Source organism: Sapajus apella, unplaced genomic scaffold (assembly GCF_009761245.1).
Source record: "Sapajus apella isolate SASKATOON/1434 unplaced genomic scaffold, GSC_monkey_1.0 scaffold19, whole genome shotgun sequence".
NCBI classification, from domain to species: Eukaryota; Metazoa; Chordata; class Mammalia; order Primates; family Cebidae; genus Sapajus; species Sapajus apella.
In genome coordinates, this window is record NW_022436959.1 from 24,764,350 (window position 1) to 24,785,505 (window position 21,156).

The following is a 21,156-nucleotide window of genomic DNA, read 5'->3' on the forward strand; positions in this document are numbered from 1 at the left end:
TCATCTACGTTATCTAATTATTGGCATGTAACAATCATAGTATTTCTTAATAAGATTTGCAGTACTGTCCCCTATTTCATTACTGCTTCTAGTAATTCAAATCTTCTCTCAATAAATCTAGTTAGAGGTCTGGCACTTTTGTTGATTCTTTCAAATAACCAGGTTTTGGTTTCACTGATTTTTTTCTCTATTGTTTTTCTACACTCAGTTTTATCAATTTTCTTTCCAATCTTTAAAATTTCCTACTTTTTGCTTCCTTTAGGTTTAGTATGCTCTTATTTTTCCATTGTCTTAAGGTGCAAGGTTAACTTGTTATGTTCATATCTTTTTTTCTAATACTATGGGAACATTCCTGTCAATACGTGTCCCTGTAAGCACTACGTTAGCAGCATCCCATACATTTTAGTATGTTGTGTCTTCATTTTAACTTTTTGCCAAGTATTTTCCAATTTTCCTTTTTCGTTTATTCTTTGACTCACTGATTATTTTGGTTAATTTTCACATATTTGTGAAATTTCTTAAATTTCATTATTATTGATTTCTAATTTTATTCCATGTGATCAGAGAACATGCTTTTTATGAATTTCATCTTTTTGAATTTCATTTTTATTTCATGTTATTTTTAAAAGTAGGATCTTACTATGTTGCCCAGGCTGGATTTGAACTCCTGGGCTGAAGCAATTCTCCTACCTGAGCCTCCCAAGTAGCTGAGTTTATAGGAACATACCACCATGCCCAGCTTTCTGTTTGCATTTATCAAGGCTTGTTTTATGGTCTAGTAGATTGACTATTTTGACAAATAGTCCATGTGCACTTGGGAAAAATTTATTTTCTAATATTTTCAGGAATAGTGTTTATAGATTTCTGCTAGGTCAAGTTGGTTTGAATTATTGTTCTAATTTTTATTTATTTATTATGCTGCCTGTTTTTAAAATTGATATTGAAAGTGGGGCATTAAAGACTCCAATTATTATTGTTAAAATGTGTATTTTTTTCCTGATTTTCTGCTAGATTGTGCCTCATATATTTCAGTGCTCTGTTATTAGATTCAGTTACGTTTACAATTGCTATATCTTCCTCATGGATTGATCCTTTTATCATTATAAAGTGTTCCTCTTATCTCTGGTAAGATTTTTATGTTTTAAGGTCTTAGTTTGATAGCAGTACAGCCACACCACCTTTCTTTTGGTTGCTTCTTGCAGCATATATTATTTTCTGTCCTTTTACTGTCAATCTAACTGTATTCAGAAGAGGCCCTCAGTTTGTCTTTTGATATGTAAGGAAGGCCAATGTAAAGTGATTTAGCAAACTAGTCATTCTATTTTTCCTTGCTTTTCAAACTTTTGGGTTGCTAAAGGACCTAAAATTCTATATTTTTTTAAAATCTCAACTTTTATTTTAGATTCAAGGAGCACACGTGCAGGTTTGTTACATAGGTACATTGTATGATGCAGAGGTTTGAGGTACAGATGATATTGTTACCCAGATAGTGAGCGTGGTACCCAATAGGTAGTTTTTCAACCCTTATCCTCTTCCTTCCTTACCCCTTTAGTAGTCCCTACTGTCTATTGTTCCCATCTTTATGTCTGTGGGTATCCAATGTTTAGCTTTCCCTTATATGTGAGAACATGCAGAATTTGGTTTTCTGTTTCTGCATTAATTTACTTAGGATACTAGCCTCCACTTGCATCCATGTTGCTGCCAAGGACATGATTTTAGTTTTTTTTTTTTTTATGGCTGCATAGTACTCCATGGTGTATATGTATTACTGAAATGCCAGGGTTTCAGTCTAGGTCCTGCACAGAAAATCAATCACTGAGACAATGAGTATTGCTGGGAAAGAGGGCTTTAATAGGGCACTCCAGCTGAGGAGATGGAAGATCAGTCTCAAATTCATCTCTCTGACTGATTAAAATTGGGTTTCTATAGTAGGGGAGAAATGTAACTACATGTAGGAATACAGGAATTAGGGAGGAATAAGGAAGATGAATTAGTCAGCAGGAAGCTGATGGTCTGTGAAGCAATCATGATCGGTAGGGGTCCAGAATCCCATTTTCCAGATATGGCAATCTGGTAAGTTTCAGTTCCTTGATACCATTTGGGAGGCCAGATGGTTGGTTTCCTGAAAAAGGAACTCAGATAAGCAGTTGTAACTTTCTGAAGTTTTAAGACCAGTAGGGTCAATTTCAATGTTTATTTAAAAGGAACCATAAACATCAGTTCTGTAGGACAATTGCACCTTTTTCAGGTATACTACATTTTCTTCAACCAGTCCCCTCTTGATGGGGACTGATTCCATGTCTTTCCTACTGCAAATCGTGCTTGGATACACATACCAGTACATGTGTCTTTTTGGTAGAACTATTTATTTTCCTTAGGTATATGCCCTGTAATGGGATTGCTGGGTTGGATTATAGTTCTTTTTTTGATTCTTTGAGAAATCTCCAAACTTCTTTCCACAGTGACTGATTTAATTTACATTCCCACTAACAGTGTATAAATGTTGGCTTTCCCCCACAGCCTCACTAACATCTGTTGTTTTTTGACTTTTTAGTCATAGTAATTCTGACTGGTGTGAGATGATATCTCATTGTGGTTTTGATTTGCGTTTCTCTGATGATTAGTGATGTTGAGCATTTTTTCTATGTTTGTTGGCCATTTATATGTCATCTTTTGAGAAGCATCTGTTCATGACTTTTGTCCACGTTTTAATGGGATTGTTTTTTGCTGTTGCATTATTTAAATTCCTTATAGATTCTGGATATTAGACCTTTGTCAGATGCATATTTGTGAATATTTTCTCCCATTCTGTAGGTTGTCTGTTTACTCTATTGATAGTTTATTTTGCTGTGGAGAAACTTTTTAATAAGTTACAACTTGTTAGTTTTAGGTTTTTTGCAATTGCTCTTGAGGACTTAGTTTTAAGTTCCTTGCCAAGGCCCATGTGCAGAAAGGCATTTCCTTGGTTTTTTTCCCTAGGATTTTTTCAGTTTGAGGTCTTACATTTAAATCCGTAATCCATCTTAAGTTAATTTTTATATATGGTTGAAAGTAGGGGTATAGTATCATTCTTCTGCCTATGGCTAGCCAGTTATCCCAGCACCATTTATTAAACATGGAGTCCTTTCACCATTGCTTATTTTTGTTGAATTTGTCAAAGATCAGCTGGCTGTGTGTGGTTTTATTTCTGGGTTTTCTATTTTGTTCTATTGGTGTGTGTGTCTGTTTTTGAACAAGTACTATGATGTACTGTAGCTTTCTAATATAATATGAAGTTGGGTAATATAATGCCTCAGGCTTTATTCTTTTTGCCTAAGATTGCCTTTGCTATTGGGACACTTTTTTTTGGCTTCATATGAATTTTAGAATAGTTTTTTTCTAATTTTGTAAGAAACAACATTGATAGTTTCATAGAAATAGTCTTGGCTCTATAGATTACTTGGGGTAGTATGGCAATTTTTGTGACATTGATTTTTCTAATCCATGAACATGGAATGATTTTCCAGCAAAATTCTACTTTGAATGTCAGAAAGTAAATTACTTTTTTATTTTTCATTACATTTGGGGATCAAAAGTGGTTTTTTGCTTTCCCACATCTTTGAGAAAGTTTTAAGATTTTAAAAACAAAAAAATACTTAAAATTCATGTAGGAATTCCTATAGGATAATATACAGAATATTTTCTAATTACAAATTCAGTTATTATCAAGTACCTGTCATCAAGTGTTATGCATGTTTATCTCTTAAAAATAAAATGATTGATTTAATTTTTTAATATGTTATTTGTCAACCAGTTCTGAATTTTGAAGAATTCTAGTCTTGGTCATTACGTTAAACTGGAAAATAATCTAATAAAGGTTACCTCATACCTAGAAACAAAACAAAACAAAAAGAAGGAAAGCCTTTGTACATGCTATCACTATGAATCTGTTACTTATAACTTGACACATTCTCCCAAAGTATTTGAAATTCAAGTACTGTAAATTCTATTATATATTACTTAACTTTCTTAAATCATTTAAGAAAGAAGTCTGGATAAATAGAAGTGTAAATTTTACTCTATATTTTATATCTGCTTTTTATTGAGGGGAAAAATTATATTGTCAGTTTTGCCAGAAAGCTCTGTATATCATGCCATGAACTTGACTGATGAATGAGATGGGCTTGTAGAGCTATTTCTTTAGTATTTGTTGAGCTAAGTCCCCGCATCCTCAAATGGGAGCCCAAGCCATCATTATAATTCTCACTTAACTATATCATATATTTTAGAGCTAAGGTTGGAATAATGTTTTGAAACTGTGGCTTGATTATTGTTAATAAGATTTCTACAGTTTCTGTATAGTCCTTGAATACCGTAAAAGAGATAGATAGATTATTAGAAAAAAGTTATGAAATAAGATATAAAATATAAGCTGTTATTAGTTATATGAATTTAAAATTATCTTGTAAGATAAATATTTAGTAAAAATAAATAAAAATTTTGAGTTAAATGTTACCCACTTCTTTAAGGTTGTGGATGTCAAGCAGTGATTTCTATTACACTTCTTGCATTTTCGACTTTGTATTAGGAAACAATTATGAAAGTAGCAAAACTAGACGAAATGTAACAACCACAAAGGTGCTGAGTCAGGAGAAATACTACACAAAATAAAGATGGAGTTACTGACTCCCAAGACAAAATCCTATTGTAGAAAAGAGATCAGAGAAAACATTTTAATAATTTATGCATACCTTATTAGGAATATCTTTCAAAGTCTCTTTTTTAAAATATTCTAACCAGGTGCAATGTCCTTGCTTTGAAAGGTATTAGAGATATTTCAAAATTAGATGGAATGATAGCACATCCCTTGACTTCTGTCTACACAAATTTTATAAAATACTTACCTCGTGTTGACATTGGAGCCTTTTGGGAAATTAACGACTATGGAGGATTTAGAGACAAAATGAAAAGGAGCCTGTTGTGTAGACTTCCAAAATCTTGTATTATAAAAAATTCTGTAGGAAATTATTTATTTGGAAAACAATATCTTTGTATAGTTTAATTGCTATAACTGCAAAAAAATGAAACGTAATTCTAATTATAATGACTTATTTTCGTAGGCTACACTTGTGAGATTCACTTGTAAATTAATATCTCTGATTTTTTATTCTCCTTATTAATTTGGGAAATTGATCTTGATTTATAAACACTTGTGTAATTTAAAATTATATAATAAATACTTGATAATTTTTTCAGTTAGATAAGTTTTTTTCCACAACGAGATATTTTTAGTAGTGATGAATTGTTTCTTTCACCTTTCTATTTCATAGATGCCATCTTTATTGCAGTGTTTTCCGTCAGTACATATAATATATAGTACTTGAAGATTTTCTATCAGCTGTGTCGACAAGATATTCTGATATTCAAATACAGACACTTCCTTGTGGTGATTGTTATTTGGGTAATTCGAGAGCCCAGGAGTCTCAAACAAGAGTTGTACTTGTAGGATAACTGTTTCACTGCCTGCTCTTCTCTCTACTTTAGTTATGGAAAGAGGAGTTCTGGGTTCTGCCTTTGTGGATTTCACAGAAAAAGTATCTTCTGGGCCAAAGACTCCTCAGACAACAGGTTTCCTTAAAAAGACTACAGAATTCTTCCTTTCCCCATGGGCTTTTCTTGTTTCCCCTTCAAACATGCTCACTTCCATCCCATGCCTTTTCCTGTGCTTAGTACTCATAAAGGTACTTCCAAAATTTTGGAACTTTAAAATCTTTTAATTTTTTTCTGCACCCAAGAATGCAGGAAGCTTTATTTTGAAAGCTCTTTACACATACTAAGTTAGCATTAAAAGATTAGTTCAGTTTGTTGCTTTCCAGGATCTGGCAGAAATAGAATTTTTGAATTTTTGAGGCGTATGGCTACTTTGGGGGAAACTGATTGTGGAGAATCAATAGTGATATTCAAATCCAGAGGACCAGGCCCAGGAGAAATCCTTGTTGGTCCTGTGACTTGACATCCTAACTCAAGAGCAACCAGCTCTATTGGTTGTTCAAATTAAATGAAAATAAAGTCCTTAAAGCTTAAGTGGTTCAAAACTACATTATGAAGAGTTTTATTCATTTGTTTATTGCATTTATGAAACATGCAAGTTAAGTCACTTAAGGTTTACTAAGAGACCCCGACCTTTCAGAGGGTCTTTATGTGCAATAGTGAGTTTATTTGCTTTATTTTTTGTTTTGGAAATCAATTTTAATTAAAGACTGAACTATGTCAACAAACAAAACATATTACATAAAAACACCTGTCTTTCCATACTAGCTCAGGAGTGCTCTCCTGAGGGACACCAGTTTCTTCGGAGTCCTTATAGAAGTGTCCATTTTGACTCATGGCACCTCCAGCAGTCAGCCATTCAAGACTTAATATGTGACCATTCCCTCTCCCCTGGATGGTATAGATTTCTCATCTTTGACAGACCTGCTGAGATGCCAACCAAATGTGTTGAGGTATGTCAATTCCCGAATTACATGTGATATTCCTTATGTGTTTTTCATGTGAGAATTCTGTCTTCTTACAACCAGCTTATTTCTCATGCGAAAATATTGTTTTAATTTTGTATAAGATTGAGTTAATCTGAAAGACTATTCCCACTTACCTAGTCTAATAATAATAGTAATAGTAATAGTAATAGTTAACGTTAGACTCCATGCAGTCCAGAAACACTTTTATTGACAATATCTTGTATAAGTTTACAATTCTAGGCTACTATCTGTCATCACTATTTCCATCAAACGGTGCAGAAAACATATATTCTTAGGCAAAGTTCTCCTACAGTCATAGCTAGCAGTGAAAAAGCTAAGTTTTGAATACAGGCAGTCATTCTCCAGGGCTAAGGGACTTAGCCATATGACCTGCAAACAGTAAATTACCGTGTGTCTAAAGTGCTTCAGTTTTTGTCCGTTGTTGCCTGTCACTGCCTTTCTTAACTGATGGCATAAAACTTGCAGGCTCAGCACCTCCTATTCTAAGACTAATGAGAACTCAACCTGGCAGTAAAATCTCCAGGTATTTCTTGATCACAATTGGAAGACAGTGCACCTGCCGCACATTCAATACTCTGGAGGCATATGGCCCTATCTCACTGAAGCTCCCTCCTCAAACCCAAAATTGGTGCAGCCTCCATACCTGTTTTCTCTTTATAGTTGTGAACATACAAGCATATGTCTTTCAAACACATGAGATTTAATTTTGTCCATTTCTGAAATTTTATACATGAACTCACATCGGATGTGTTTTTTTGCAACTTAACTTTTCATAAACTTCACTCTTTTTGCCACACAATATGATGATTCTGATCATAGCAGTGTCTTGTATAATGAACTAGCCCAAGTGGCTTCTTTCATCCTTATTTCATATGACAAATACGTTTTCTTGTAAAATGCTTTTAAAAAAATAAGCAGAAGAAGAAACATAAAGTGTGATTCCTTGGGTAATCCCTCAGCTAACTTGCGTTACTTATCCAAGCCACTGTGAATTTTTATTGACAATTCTATTTATCCCTAGCATGATTTATAAATGCAAGTTCCCCTAATTCATTTATAGTCCCCATTCATCTGATACTGTCATGAGATAGACATTATTTCTACTTATCATATTTTGACCAGATACCCTTTCAGTTCGACTCCTATTATTGCTACCACATTTTTATCCACATGATCTAAGGAATAAGACTAAGTCTAAATCTGTCAAAACACTAAGCCCATTAACTCAGCATCCTAAGTTATATAATCAAAATGGCAAGAAGGCTTTTAATCTGACATTTATTTTGCAACTTGTAAATTCCCTGCACTTGTGGACATTATTGCATATGTAAACTCACTAGTTCTCTCAGTGATGCTTTTAGGTAGCTAGTGTTACCTTATTATAAATATGTAGACACAGACACTAAGCTTGAGTCACAGGACCAAAGTCATGTTTCCAGCCTTCTTCTTTATCACAAGCCCCCATCTTTCTCAGCTGACTGGTTTCCCAAATGAGTTCTGCATAAACAGGTGTTCACTTGTGACATGTGTGACATGTAGCTAATAGAGACATTGTGTTATTCAAGAAATATGTCTGTGTCATGCTTGCCAAATTACTAAAGTATCCATCATCATTCACAATTTTATCCTATATAGTTATAATAACACTCATTGGATATGATTTCATTCTTAAAATTGGTTTTCTTTTAACATAGAGGACATGTGGCTACTATTGGCCCCTGGAGAGAGACTGCATCATTTAAGACTATGTCTTAGCAAAAGGCTTGCTTTCCTTATTGTTATTCACATTTTATGAATTCTGCAGAACCAAGAATCATTTTCCTTTTTAAGCATGGATACAAAAAGATCTCTGGAAATACATTGAAATTTTAACAATATTTTGTTGTAATGTGAGGCATTGTGGCTGTTTCATTTTCTCTTTTTTGTTTATTTGCTTATAAGTCACTTTTGTGACACTTCATTTGAAAGGAATTTTTAAAAATTCAGAATTTAAAAGTAAAGTTTGAGAAAATGGGAGGAGCTTCCTTCACCAATTAAAAAATATTTGTGTTTTTCTCTTAAGGCTGTTTTAACTGTAATTGTTCCTAGTCCCTCACACAAATGTGAAGGTGACAGTTTCCCTGGCTCTTTTCCTGGAGATCAGCTAACCTGAGCAGGCTGTGCTCCATGGAGGAAGTGTTTCCCGTCTCCACCCTCTCATTCACTTGTTGAACCAATACTTTAAAGCATTCAACCAGAAATCAAGAGAATTTTTTCTCTACAGGTTAATACATGTCGACTTACATAAATTATTATTGGTAATGTTTTAAATAATGCACATGTATTACAGAAAGCTTAGGAAATAAAGACCACGAATGGAACAATATTTGTTCATAATCTATCCACACAGTCGTAACTACCATTATTAACATTTTGCTATTGTTTTATCTTATTTATATTGTTTTGTAGTGTTCATGTTATATGTTCAATGGAAAAACATGCCATTTGTTTTCAGTTAGGGCTATAGCGTTATCATTTTCCTGTTATTAAAAATTCATTTTTATAATTAAAAAAATACAATGTCATACATATATCATATTTATTTAAACCATCACCATATGTGTGCATGTTTAGGATTTTGCCACAATAAGTAATTCTGTAATTAGCAAATGTACATGTAATTACTGTTTTAATTTTAGTGTGTTTAGTTAGATTGATTTGTTAAGCTAGTAATGGTTCAAGTCTTTTTGAGGCTTTTGATACATATACTTGTTCATTTAAAACATAATAATTTTTAATTCCAATAGTAGCACATAAAAATACCTTTTGCAATACTGAATATTCTCATATATATATATTATATATATATTAGGCATTTGTATTTCTTTTGTGAATTATGTATTTGTACATTTTGCCCATTTGCAGTCTTAGAGTTTTCAAATGGATAATATTACATGGTTAAAATAACAAATATAGTAGTATAATTATAAATAAATATAACACACTTAATATTGTACTATTTACATGTAATTTTCTTATTTAACTTGCATCTTACATTTTTAAAATTATAATTCAACCATATCTATCAATATTTCCTTTATGGTTTTCTTTTTTGCTTTTAAGCATAGCAGTAATAATAAGAATTATAACCTGGCTAATGATTTTTGAGCCATTGCTATGTAGAAGTCGTAGTATATACATTATTTTATCTATACCTCACTATGGCCCTTTGAGGTGGGTACTGCTTCTACCTAATATAAAAGAGAAGGATGTTGAGTGCCTTGTCCATGATCATGCATTTAGTAAGGGCCCTAGTTCTTCCCAAGTCATACATAGTTTCTTCTTGTTTTTCCTGGGTTATCTTTCTATTTAATTGTATTTTTCATCTTGAAAATGACTTGATAATTGACTTCAAGTGAGATTTAAACTTTATTATTTCTAGATTACTGAACAACTTTCTACCACCAGATTTTGAGCAATACTTTCCTTCCCTCGATTTTATTGCCTCCTGAACTATGAATTAACTTCTTGTATATACTATTTCAAGCAATTTTGCAATAGCTTTCCAAGATCAGTTTTTTTTTTGTGCTATGTGTTAAAATAACTTCAGATGGACTTGTCATGTTTTAGACTGTATCAGCTATTTTAGTATGATACCTGAGATTTAATTTCTCTTGTTTACAATTCCAATATAATGAATGGAATAAATGTATTAATATTTACATTGAATGAGTATGTTAATTATGAGATGACCAGTCTCAAATTTAGTATTCTTTAAAACTACCTTTTCTTGTAAAGAATAGGTGCAAGTCATAATTTTTAATGATTAATAATATGTTAATGGTTGATTAGAAGAAAATGCAAAGTTAATATATCTACAATCTATGAAAATAAACTGAATTTTTAACTCTTGTTTTCTCTGTTGCGAAAGATGAACCATTGTGGAACTCAGGCACCTATCTGGCTGTCTCTGAGAGATTCAGAAACACTGCCACCTCCTGGGGAGATGAAGCAATTGTCAGCTTGTGCCACATGGCAGTTTTTGTTCAGTGATACGAAAGACTGCTGTCTGTTTCAAATCCCAGTGTCTGTAAGAAACTGTGGGAACTTTTTTGTGTACTTACTACAACCAACTCAGGGATGTATGGGCTATTGTGCGGAAGGTAAGAAAATGTCAGTAATTCGCCTGTTACTCATGGAACTCTGCCATTTGTACCATTCTCTGGATGGGTTGTATTGAGCTAGTGCAAATCTCAGCAAGATACTTGGCCTACCATTATTGATAGATTGAAGCTAAATTTCTGTTTATATTGGGAAGATTTCTTCTGGATTCTTTGCCAAGATTGTAAAGTCCCCCCAAATATTTGATGTGAAAGCATCAAAGCAGATATCTCACATTTTTCCACTGGATATAATGATTGAGTGTGTTAAAAATTCTTTGGTTTCCTCAAGTCCATTCATGAGTAAAAGTTATCAAAAAAATATACATTTTATATTATTTCATCTTTCATTCACCAATATGTATTGAATGTTTATCCTGTACTTAAACATTTAAATATAAATGTTTATCCTGTAAAGAAATTCTTTAAGGCCTCAGAGTTACAATGATGAGCCAGATAAATGAGCTCTCTGCCTTCATGAAACTTACATTCCGATAGGATGCTTCAGACAATATCTAAATAGAAACTGAATATTATTCAAAGATTAAAATAAATAACCCTCAATCCTTTATATAAATATGTGAGAAGATAAATAGAGGCAAGGAATCAAGCTTCTTTAAAGAAACTTTATTTGTAAATATTTGTAGCTACTACTTTACCTAAAATGTTATGCATAACTCCCCTCATTTTGATTGCTGGTTGCATTTGAGCTGTTTCCAAATAATTGCGTATGACAATGAAAGAAACTAGCAATTTTACAGTGGAGAAACCTGGCAGACATTACATTAATCAAGTGATCAGAGTTAATGTTACTGGTGATAATGCATGTTGATATCACATGTGTCCTGAAAACATGCAGAAAGAAGAGCCCTTCTCTTTTGTAGTACTCTTTCCCCAAAAACATAATCCTAGTCTAATCATGAGAACGTTTATATAAACCCAAATTAAAGAACACACTAACGAAATACCTGAATAGCACACTTCAAAAATGCCAAAACTACACAAAACAAGAAAGAATAAAAAACCGTCACAGAGTAGAAAATGATGAATAACACAATGGGATATCCTGGATTCGATATTGCTAAAATCTAAAAAAAAAAATGTATAAAATGTCCAATCTCAAAAATTATTTTGCTCATTATAGCTTTGGAATTTAAATCAGTATTATTAGAAAAATTGATTCCTTTAAATTTCTAGCATTCTTATCTTCAGAAATCTGTTACTTGATGCCAGCAGTAATAATAATAATTATAATAAATTTTCTCCTATGGCTAATTATTTCTTTGAGTTGAAAATGCAAAACAAATATTTTAGTATTTTGATGAGTCTGTAATGCAGTCTTTTTTCTTAAAAACAATGACACACACTCCAATTTCACATTCTGTCTTTAACTACCCTTTTATTTCCAAATGACCTCTAAAGTTGATATAAATCATTGGCCGTAATCGCCAAGCAAATAAGGTGTTATCATCTACTTTACATGATAATAGAAGCTAAGGAAAATAATGTTCTCAACTTATAATTTTATTTCATTATTTTGGAATGCATACTAGATTTATGGAAAATGGAATTGTTTAGATATACTCTATCATTAATTTCAAGTCAGTAGTTCCATCTTTAAAAAAGGAATAAGGCAAAGTTGTTGTTTATTATTATAATAAGATCAAAATAATAAACGTAAAATGTATTAGGTTCAAATAAATATTTATTGATGGTATTCCACAAGTGTAATAATAACACATGAATTATTTTACACATATGTACTGTTGGAGTCATGCTTATTTTCTAACCAACACAGCATGTCCTTAGTATGTAGCGGTGTCCAAAATAAATGTGGTCCCTGCCCTCATAGCACAGAGTATTCATGCAATTGTAAATTGCAGTTGATGGTATGAATGTAAAGATTAAAAATTGCTGTGGAAGAGAATACTGAAGGTGAGAGAGGATGAAATATATAATGAAGCATCATCAGTGAAACGTCTAACAAAGGGGCATTGATGCTGGGAGCTGGAGGTTACACCGTCCTTGGTCAGACAAAAAGTGAGGGGAAGAACAGCTCAAACAGCAGCTGCAGCAATCGACAGGCCCTAAGGCAATAAGAATATGCTGTGCTTACAGGAGGGAAAGCCGGACAGAAATATTAGCTCTCAGTGAGGGAGGGAGAACATAACACGTTGTGGGTTTGAAAGGGCAGCAAGGCCTGATCATTTAGGGACCTCTGTGTTTTGTTCTGTGTGCATTGAGAGGTCTGTGGAGAATTATCCTGAGGGAGTTAGCTGGTAAACCTTCACATTCCATACACAGCTGCTGTCCAGCTAAGACTGGCAGTCTGTTTACTAAGAAAGGGCAGCATCTGCTCAGTTTAGTATAGCTAGTGCCATTCATTAGGAAGGAGAAAATCCAGAGAGATGCATCAGCCTCGTTGGGTGGCCAAGACAAGAGTTTTTAAAAAACTAAAAAAATATTTTTTGGCATTTTTGTCATAAAAATACTTAATTTTTATTAATCTTTCTGTAATATTACCAAATATTTGTGGAAAATTCTGTGTTTCATGGAAAAACCAATGATTTATCTATATTAGTTTAGAAACACTGACAACTATTAAAAAAGAAAACTTTTTTCACACCAGGGAATACCATAAAATTCAAAAACTCACTTCACCAGAAATATTATTTTTACCCTCAATTTAACAACATAATACTTAAAATTTGCACTTTATGACATCCCCTACAAATTTAAAGTATTTTCTGTTTTGTTAGTATCATGACCATCCACTCAATTTCCTAACCCAGAACACTCAAAAGTACCTCATAATCTCTACCTTCAAGTCCTCTAAGTATTTGGGGAGAAGGAATTCTGGGAGGCAAATGTTATTTTTTGCTCTTAATGTCTGTTAACCAGCCATATGCATGAATTATTCTTTCTGATTTGCTGATAGAAACTTGCCTTAAAACACCATTTAGGACTTGAATTAGACTGCATAGATAGCAAACAAAAATGACAGTCACTTAATCTACTTAAAGAGTTTCTTTTTCTTGCTGACCAAATATCTGGAGCAGGTGTTCTCTGCTGATGGCGATTTGGCCACTTTACAATGTCACGCTGAGGTCTCTGTGAGTCACTAATCTTTTCCTTCATGGTGACAGGAAGAAGCTCCAGTTTTAGCCTTTTTATCTGCATTTAGACAGGATAAAAGGGAAAGTTCAAAAGGTGAAAGAGAGCTTCTACTAACTGAAACTTACTCCCTTTTAAGGAGCTTATTTGGAAAAAGCCTTCTTATCATAACTACTTTAGAAGAATTCCCAGGCTTATCTCTATCTTCAAAGTCACTTTTTACTTGAACGTATTGCTGTCTATAGCTCTTATCTAGCTAAGAGTCATAATATTTAACTTTAAAATCACCAAAACAGCAGATAGTAGAGAGCAAAATTCCACTTTAATAGCATAGTCTCCTGGAGACATTTTGATTCTCACATATTTCATATATATGTGTATATATTTGCATAATTTATCCCTACAGCCTTCTAGAAGTCAAATAAGAAAAAAAATTAATTCAAGATCATAATTGTTATCACAGCCACTCTAATGGTGATTATATATTTGCAACATTACTTCTTTAAAAGAATCCATGGAAAAATACATATTTGTTATATTTTTTGTATTTCTAGTTAGCAAGCTAGTTAGATCCTTACACTACATGTGAGGTGGCATCATATCAATTAAAATTAGCCTATGTTAAAAATGTATACTGTATGCTCTATATCTTCCACTAAAATAAAACAAAAAATTATAGCTAATCAGCCAACAAGGGGTATAAAATAAAATCATAAAATATATTCCATATTTCTTAATGCAGATAAAAATGAAAAATAAAACAAAGCATTAATAGATCAAAGAGAACATGGATAGCAACATGGTGGATTTAAAACTGACAACATTGTTAAATAATTGTGTATACTTTTAATTCTACCATGTTGCTATATATATGACATATATATACAGATATTTTGTTGGAACAAAAGTTATATATATAAAAATATATATAATATATATGATCTAAACACCCCAACTGAAAAGCAGAAATTGCCAAATTGGGTAAAAATGCAAGTCCCAACTATAGAATGCCTAGAAAACTCATTTAAAATATAAGAAAAATGAATTCAAATGTATGAGGATAGAAGAAGACATACATAGGTAACATTAATCACACGAAATGTCGAGTGGCTATATTAATATTTAAGCATAGTTGACTCAAAAGCAAAAAATATTCCTAGGAAAAACAAGGGTCATTTCCTAATAACAAAATGTTCAATTTAATAAAAGACTACAACAGTCCTAAATGATTAAACAATAACGAATTCAAAGTATGTAAACAAAACTGATAGACCTGCAAGAAGAAATAAACCAATTTGCTATTGTTACTGGAGATTAAGACCCATCTGTCAATAATTGATCAAGCATGTAGAAACTAAAACAGCAGAAATGGAGCAGAACACTCTTTCAGCCAATTTTATCTAAATGACATGTAGAAAATATTTCATAAAACAGCAGCATACATGTTCTTTACAAGTACATATGAAAATATTAGCATGAAAAACCTTGTTCTCAGTCCAAAATTAAGAAAATTAGAATATCAGAAAAAATTGAAGTTTATTAAATTTAAAACCCACTTAGTCTCTACATTGGACAAGAAAAGTCACAAATTGAAGACCCCTTTGTACATTAATTAGAACAAGAAGCACAAATGAGACTCAGAGTAAGCAAATGAAAGAAAGTAGAGCAAAAATAAATGCAATAGAATATACAAAAACATCAGAGAAAATTCAATAGAATAAAAAACTGGTTATTTCAGAAATTAAATAAGATTAATAATTATCGAGCTGGTCTGATCGGTAAAAAAAGAAAAAAGACAAGACAGAAATTACCAATATCAAAGGACATGATATTAAGATGTCAGTTCTTCTCAAATTGATCTATAGTTCCAAAATTGTCCTAATGAATATCACACCAAGCTTTCTTGTAGAAATTGACAAACTTATTCTAAAACTCATATAGAAATATGAAGAACCTATAATACCTAAAACTATTTTGATAAAGAAAACAGTTACAATGTTGTAGACAATGTAGTATTTGCAAGAGGATAGATAAATAAATCAATGGAAAAGAATAGCGAGCCCAGAAAAACACCAACACACAGTAACTGATTTTAAACACAAGAATAGATCTAATTCTATAGAAAAATGGGTTGTGTTTTTGGTAAATTGAATATCCATATGCAAAAAATGACTGATTCATGTCTCTCATCAACATACAATAAAAAGAAAAATTAGCCTCACCATCATCAAAGACTCAAATCTCAATTATAAAAGGTAAAAATACAAAACTTGAGAGAGTACTTTCACATTTAGGTGAAAATATTTGTGATCTTAAATTAGACAAATATTTTTAAAATATGATACCAAAATTGTGATCCATTAAAAAATATAAATTGGACTCGATCAAAATTGTGAATTTCTGCTCTTCTGCTCATTGAAAGACACTAAGGGAAAATGAAGAGACAAGCCATAGCTTAGGGAAAAATATTTGCAATTCATATATGTATCTGATGAAGAATTAGATCCAAAATATATGAGTAACTTTCAAAACCCAATAATAGGAAAACAACTTTGTAATAAGATTTGAACAGACACTTCTCCAAAGAACATAATAATAGAAATTTGGCACATAAAAATATGCTAAACATTAGTCATTAGTGAAATGGATTTATATCCACAATGAGATACCATTATATTATATATAAAATTAAAAATATTGACTATACTACATGATGGTGAGGCCATGGAGCAGCCAGAACTGTTGTATTCTGCTAGTGGGAGTATAAAATGCTACATTCAAACATTAGAAAATAATTTGACAGTTTCTTGAAAAGTAAACATTTACATCCATATGACATAGCCATTCCATTCTTATGTATTTACCAAGAGTAATAAATGCAAATGTTTTTAAGAGGTTTTCTACATGAATGTTCAAAGCAGCTGTATTCAAAATAGCCAAAACATGAAAAAAAACCAAAAACAAATATCCATCAATGAGTTAATGGATAATCAAATTATGATAAGCCTGTACAATGAAATACTGCTCTCCAACAAAAAAGGAAGGACTATATTTGTAGGATGGTTTCACTGTAAGAAAAAAGAAGAAACTATTGATAAACCTAAAACATAGATGAATCACAAACATATATGTGGAGTGAAATTTTCTAGACATAAAGTCCATAATGTACAATTATATAAAGTTCGAGAAAATATAATCTGAACTATATGACAGAGCCGATAAGTTGCTGTCTATGAACGTGGAGGAGCGGCAGGCAGAAGGTTTAAAAAAGGGTAGAGAAACTTTTGAAGGTGATGGAAATACTGTTATCTTGATATGGTTAAATTTTAGTGGTGTATTCATATGTCAAAACATGTCATTAATTACACTTTATATATATTCAGTCAATTATACCTCAGTAAAGTTATTTAAAAAGAAGGAAACAAAGTCCCAATGATAAGCACACCACATAGCCATCATGTCAGAGTAGAGCAAGAGCAAAGACCCCTAGGAAAGAGTTTTTCTAGCATGTTGGAAGGATGTAGATGAGGCCGTTGTGTGTGAATCGGATGCATGCAATAAAAATCCCTATTCTGTGGACATAAAGAGTCGCTCAGAGAAAATAAGCACTTGCCCAACATCACAGGTAGTGACTAGTAAAGTTAGATTGATCTCTGGAAGCCTGCATCCTGATTATCTTCAACGAGGATACTCCGCAACCTGTTGTTGATGTCTTGCTAGTTGGAGTTTTCTGCTCCATTCTCTTCTTCTCCATATCTTATACTTGTTCCTCCCTCTGCTTGGACCTCATACAAACCTTTACTGCTTCATGATGGAGATCAGGCATCTCTTTTCTTTACAGGTTCCTTGTGTTAACCCAAGTTAGTTGTGCAGCCCAGCAATGTCCCACTACTTTACAGAGGACCTCAAATGTTGCACATCTTACATGTTTTGAAACTAGATTTCTGCTTGTTTGCTTCCTTTCTTGAGAACTACTGCTTTATGATAGTTTAATCATTGGCATATGGTTGAATCAGGAAGAACCAGATTTTAAGCAGAATGGCTTCTTTTTTTTCTTTGCTAATGTTTCTTGAGATTCTTAATTGTCTAATCCTAATATTAAATATTTGAGCCAGGAAGCAAATAGAAGGAAGAAGAAAAGACAAGAAAAACCCCCAAATGCAGATGGGGCACACTTTTAGGGAGTGCTTGGCTAAGGGAATAATATATTTTGGCCCATGTTTTATAGGAATGCTGCGTTCTTTTATATCTGCATGTATATGTCTAATAGTAAAGGTTATTTCAAATCTGCTTGGCTTGCATATAACAAAAATATAACAACAGAAAATAATGTAAAAGATAATCACATCTAAGAGTTTTAGGATATGTCATTGGATCTGAAGAAGAGTTACATAGGAAAGACTCAGAGAGTGAGAAATAGATCAGCTTCCAGATATTGGCAACAGCAGTCTAGACCTTCATATAGAGCTCCGTCATTAACTTGACTCAGCTTCCAACTTCTTGTCTTTTAGTTTAAATACTAAATTCTTTCAAGAAGCAATCTGATGAGCCTATCTTTGTTCAGATAGTTGCTCTTGTACCAATTACCTGAATTCAGTACTTTGGGTTGTAAATATCACCACCTCTGTCCTTGGCTCATTGGTGGTGTAATCCTGTAAATGAGTATAGGGGAATTGATTTCCAAGGAACTGGCATAAAACCAACTGTTGTATACATTTCTGGGGACTATAGTGTGTTTCATTATTATTATTATTATTTGAGGTGGAGTTTCTCTCTTGTTGCCCAGGTTAGAGTGCAATGGCGCAATCTCAGCTCACCGCAACCTCCGCCTCCCAGGTTCAAGTGATTCTCCTGCCTCAGCCTCCCGAGTAGCTGGGATTACAGGCGGGCACCACCATTCCTGGATAATTTTGTATTTTTAGTAGAGATGAGGTTTCCTCATGTTTATCAAGCTGGTCGTGAACTCCCTACCTCAGGTGATCCTACTGCCTCAGCCTCCCAAAGTTATGGGATTGTAGACCGGAGCCACTGCACTTGGCTGTGTTTCATTATTACTATAGATTTCCCATAGACCCCATAAATCCCCCACATGAATAGTCCCCCAACCCCATTGTTGACATCCCCCACCAGAGTGCTACATTGACACACCACTGTCACCTAGTCTGCAGTTTACATTAGGGTTCACTTTTGATGTTGTACATCCTATGGGTTTGGACAAATTTCTCATAACATGTATCTACTATTATAGTAACATACAGACTAGTTTCACAACCCTAACAATACCCTATGCTCTGCCTGTGCACCCCTCCCTCCTCTCAACCCTAGACAACCACAGCCCTTTTTACTGTCTCCATAATGTTGCCTTTTTCTGGATTTCATACAGTTGAAATCATTTAGTAGGTAGCCTTTTCAGATTGGCTTCTTTCACTTAATAATCATTCATGTTTCCTACATGTCTTTTTGTGGCTTGTTAGCTCATTTCTTTTTGAGGCTGAATAATATTCCATCCTGTCTATATGTACCACAGCATATCCATTCACCTGCTGAAGAGCATCATGGTTGCTTCCAAGTTTGGGCGATTATGAATAAAGTTGCTATAAACTTCCATATGCAGGTATTTATATGGAAATAAGTTCTCAACTCGTTTGGGTAAATATAGAGGAGCAAGATTTCTGTGTCATTTGCTAAGAATATGTTTAGTTTATCAAGAAACCACCCACTAAACTGTTCTCCAAAATAGCTGTACCATTTTGCGGTCTCACTGGCACATATTGTTCCACATCCCTGCCAGCACTTGATATTGTCAGTGTTTCATTATTCAAAAAATGCAGATTCATACTTAGAAAATAAGATATTAAAGCTTTGATTGTTTTGAAATATGATCCCTTATCATTTCCATTTGATCTTACCCTTAAAAGGAAATACTGTGTTATGAAATAAGAGAAGAATTAAGAAAGTCTTAGTCTGTATGAAAACATCCTTCAATAAATTGTCATCTTAGATATATGTAGATTTGTATCTTCATGCCCACTTGAGTAAATATACAAACCTTAACCTTTGGCAGCTATTTCTGATGCACAGTTATACCCATGTGGCCCTGATGAAACTGAAATAGGAGGTGATTGTGTTGGTAAGTATCATATTTTGCTTTTTAATAATGTACTTATAAACTAGACCATTTCAATGGGTATTATATTCTGCAGCTTTGGATGTTGAATTATGTTGATATTTCACATAACTAAAGTCTGGTAGATATCAAAAATATAAATAACTTTATCATGCCTTTAAGAAATAGTCCTTGAGTTGGCAGAGGTACAGAGAGTTAGGCAAATGTGTACATATTGGTAGAATCATTCATAAGAAAATTTGGCAGTTCATATCAACATTCTTAAAACTCTGTATGTGCTTGTGCCTAAAAATTCTACTTTCAAAAATATGTCTCAGAGAGCTATTTAAGGAAGTGTGCAAGCACAATATTTATAACAAGGCTTGTCTAATAATTGTTTAAAAAAACCTGCAAATATCCAATAACTGCTGATTGATTGATTGAATATTTCTGATACATAAATAATGACAAAACATTTCACAAACACCAATAAAATATAGGAGTGCATTATACAATACTACAATACTTTTTCTTTTAAGCGAACAATTGTATTTGTATCAAATAAATCTTGAAAGATAAACAAACATCAATAATGTTAATTAGTGATCAAAATTTTTCTCTTCCTTTCAATGTATACTTTTTATTTTCTATTTTTTAAATGTTTTGAAGTCTTTCAAATATTAAGAAATCCTCCTACTATAATATGCTTTAAAATAAATTAAGTAGATTAAGTGATAAAATGTCTGTCACCTACCTACATGTTGGGCAGAAATTGAAATTATTTATTGAAACATTAGCATTTGTATGGGATTATTAGACTTATTATATTTTCTGTTAGACAAATATGATATCTGAAATGCACGAGAGACTGTTGACATATAATTAATTAGCAGAGGTGTTTTATATGGTGGAACAAGCCATAAATACTTAAAATAAATCAGGATAGATCATATAATGTTCAAATATCAAGCCTAAAAATTATTATGCTTGGTATTTTTAAAAGACTTTTATAATAATCTGTAAAATTATCACTCCAAATTGATTTTTCATGCTCCATTTCATATCCTATTCCAAATGGATTTTCTAGCCTCTTTTTTTCTGTATATTTTAAATAAGGTATTATTATATCTGAAGGTCAATTTAATTAAGCCCTGTGATTTAAGTTCATAAAACAATAAAACAATATTCATAATAGCAACATTAAACATAAAATGTAATTATTTGACTACTCTGCATAATAGATGTAAATTCTCTTTATAATGTATATGTATTATAGCAA

At 32.6% G+C, this 21,156-nt stretch overlaps 1 protein-coding gene across 2 annotated transcripts in view; it reads left to right on the plus strand.

Annotated features, from left to right (window-relative positions):
• VWDE (von Willebrand factor D and EGF domains) overlaps positions 1-21,156 on the plus strand; it is a 79,111-nt gene that overhangs the window by 3,955 nt on the left and 54,000 nt on the right. For both annotated transcript variants that reach the window (XM_032287077.1, XM_032287078.1), the window contains exons 2-4: positions 6,298-6,482; positions 10,429-10,660; positions 19,836-19,901. In XM_032287077.1, coding sequence (XP_032142968.1) covers positions 6,298-6,482; positions 10,429-10,660; positions 19,836-19,901 — 483 coding nt within the window. The remainder of the gene's footprint in view (positions 1-6,297; positions 6,483-10,428; positions 10,661-19,835; positions 19,902-21,156) is intronic.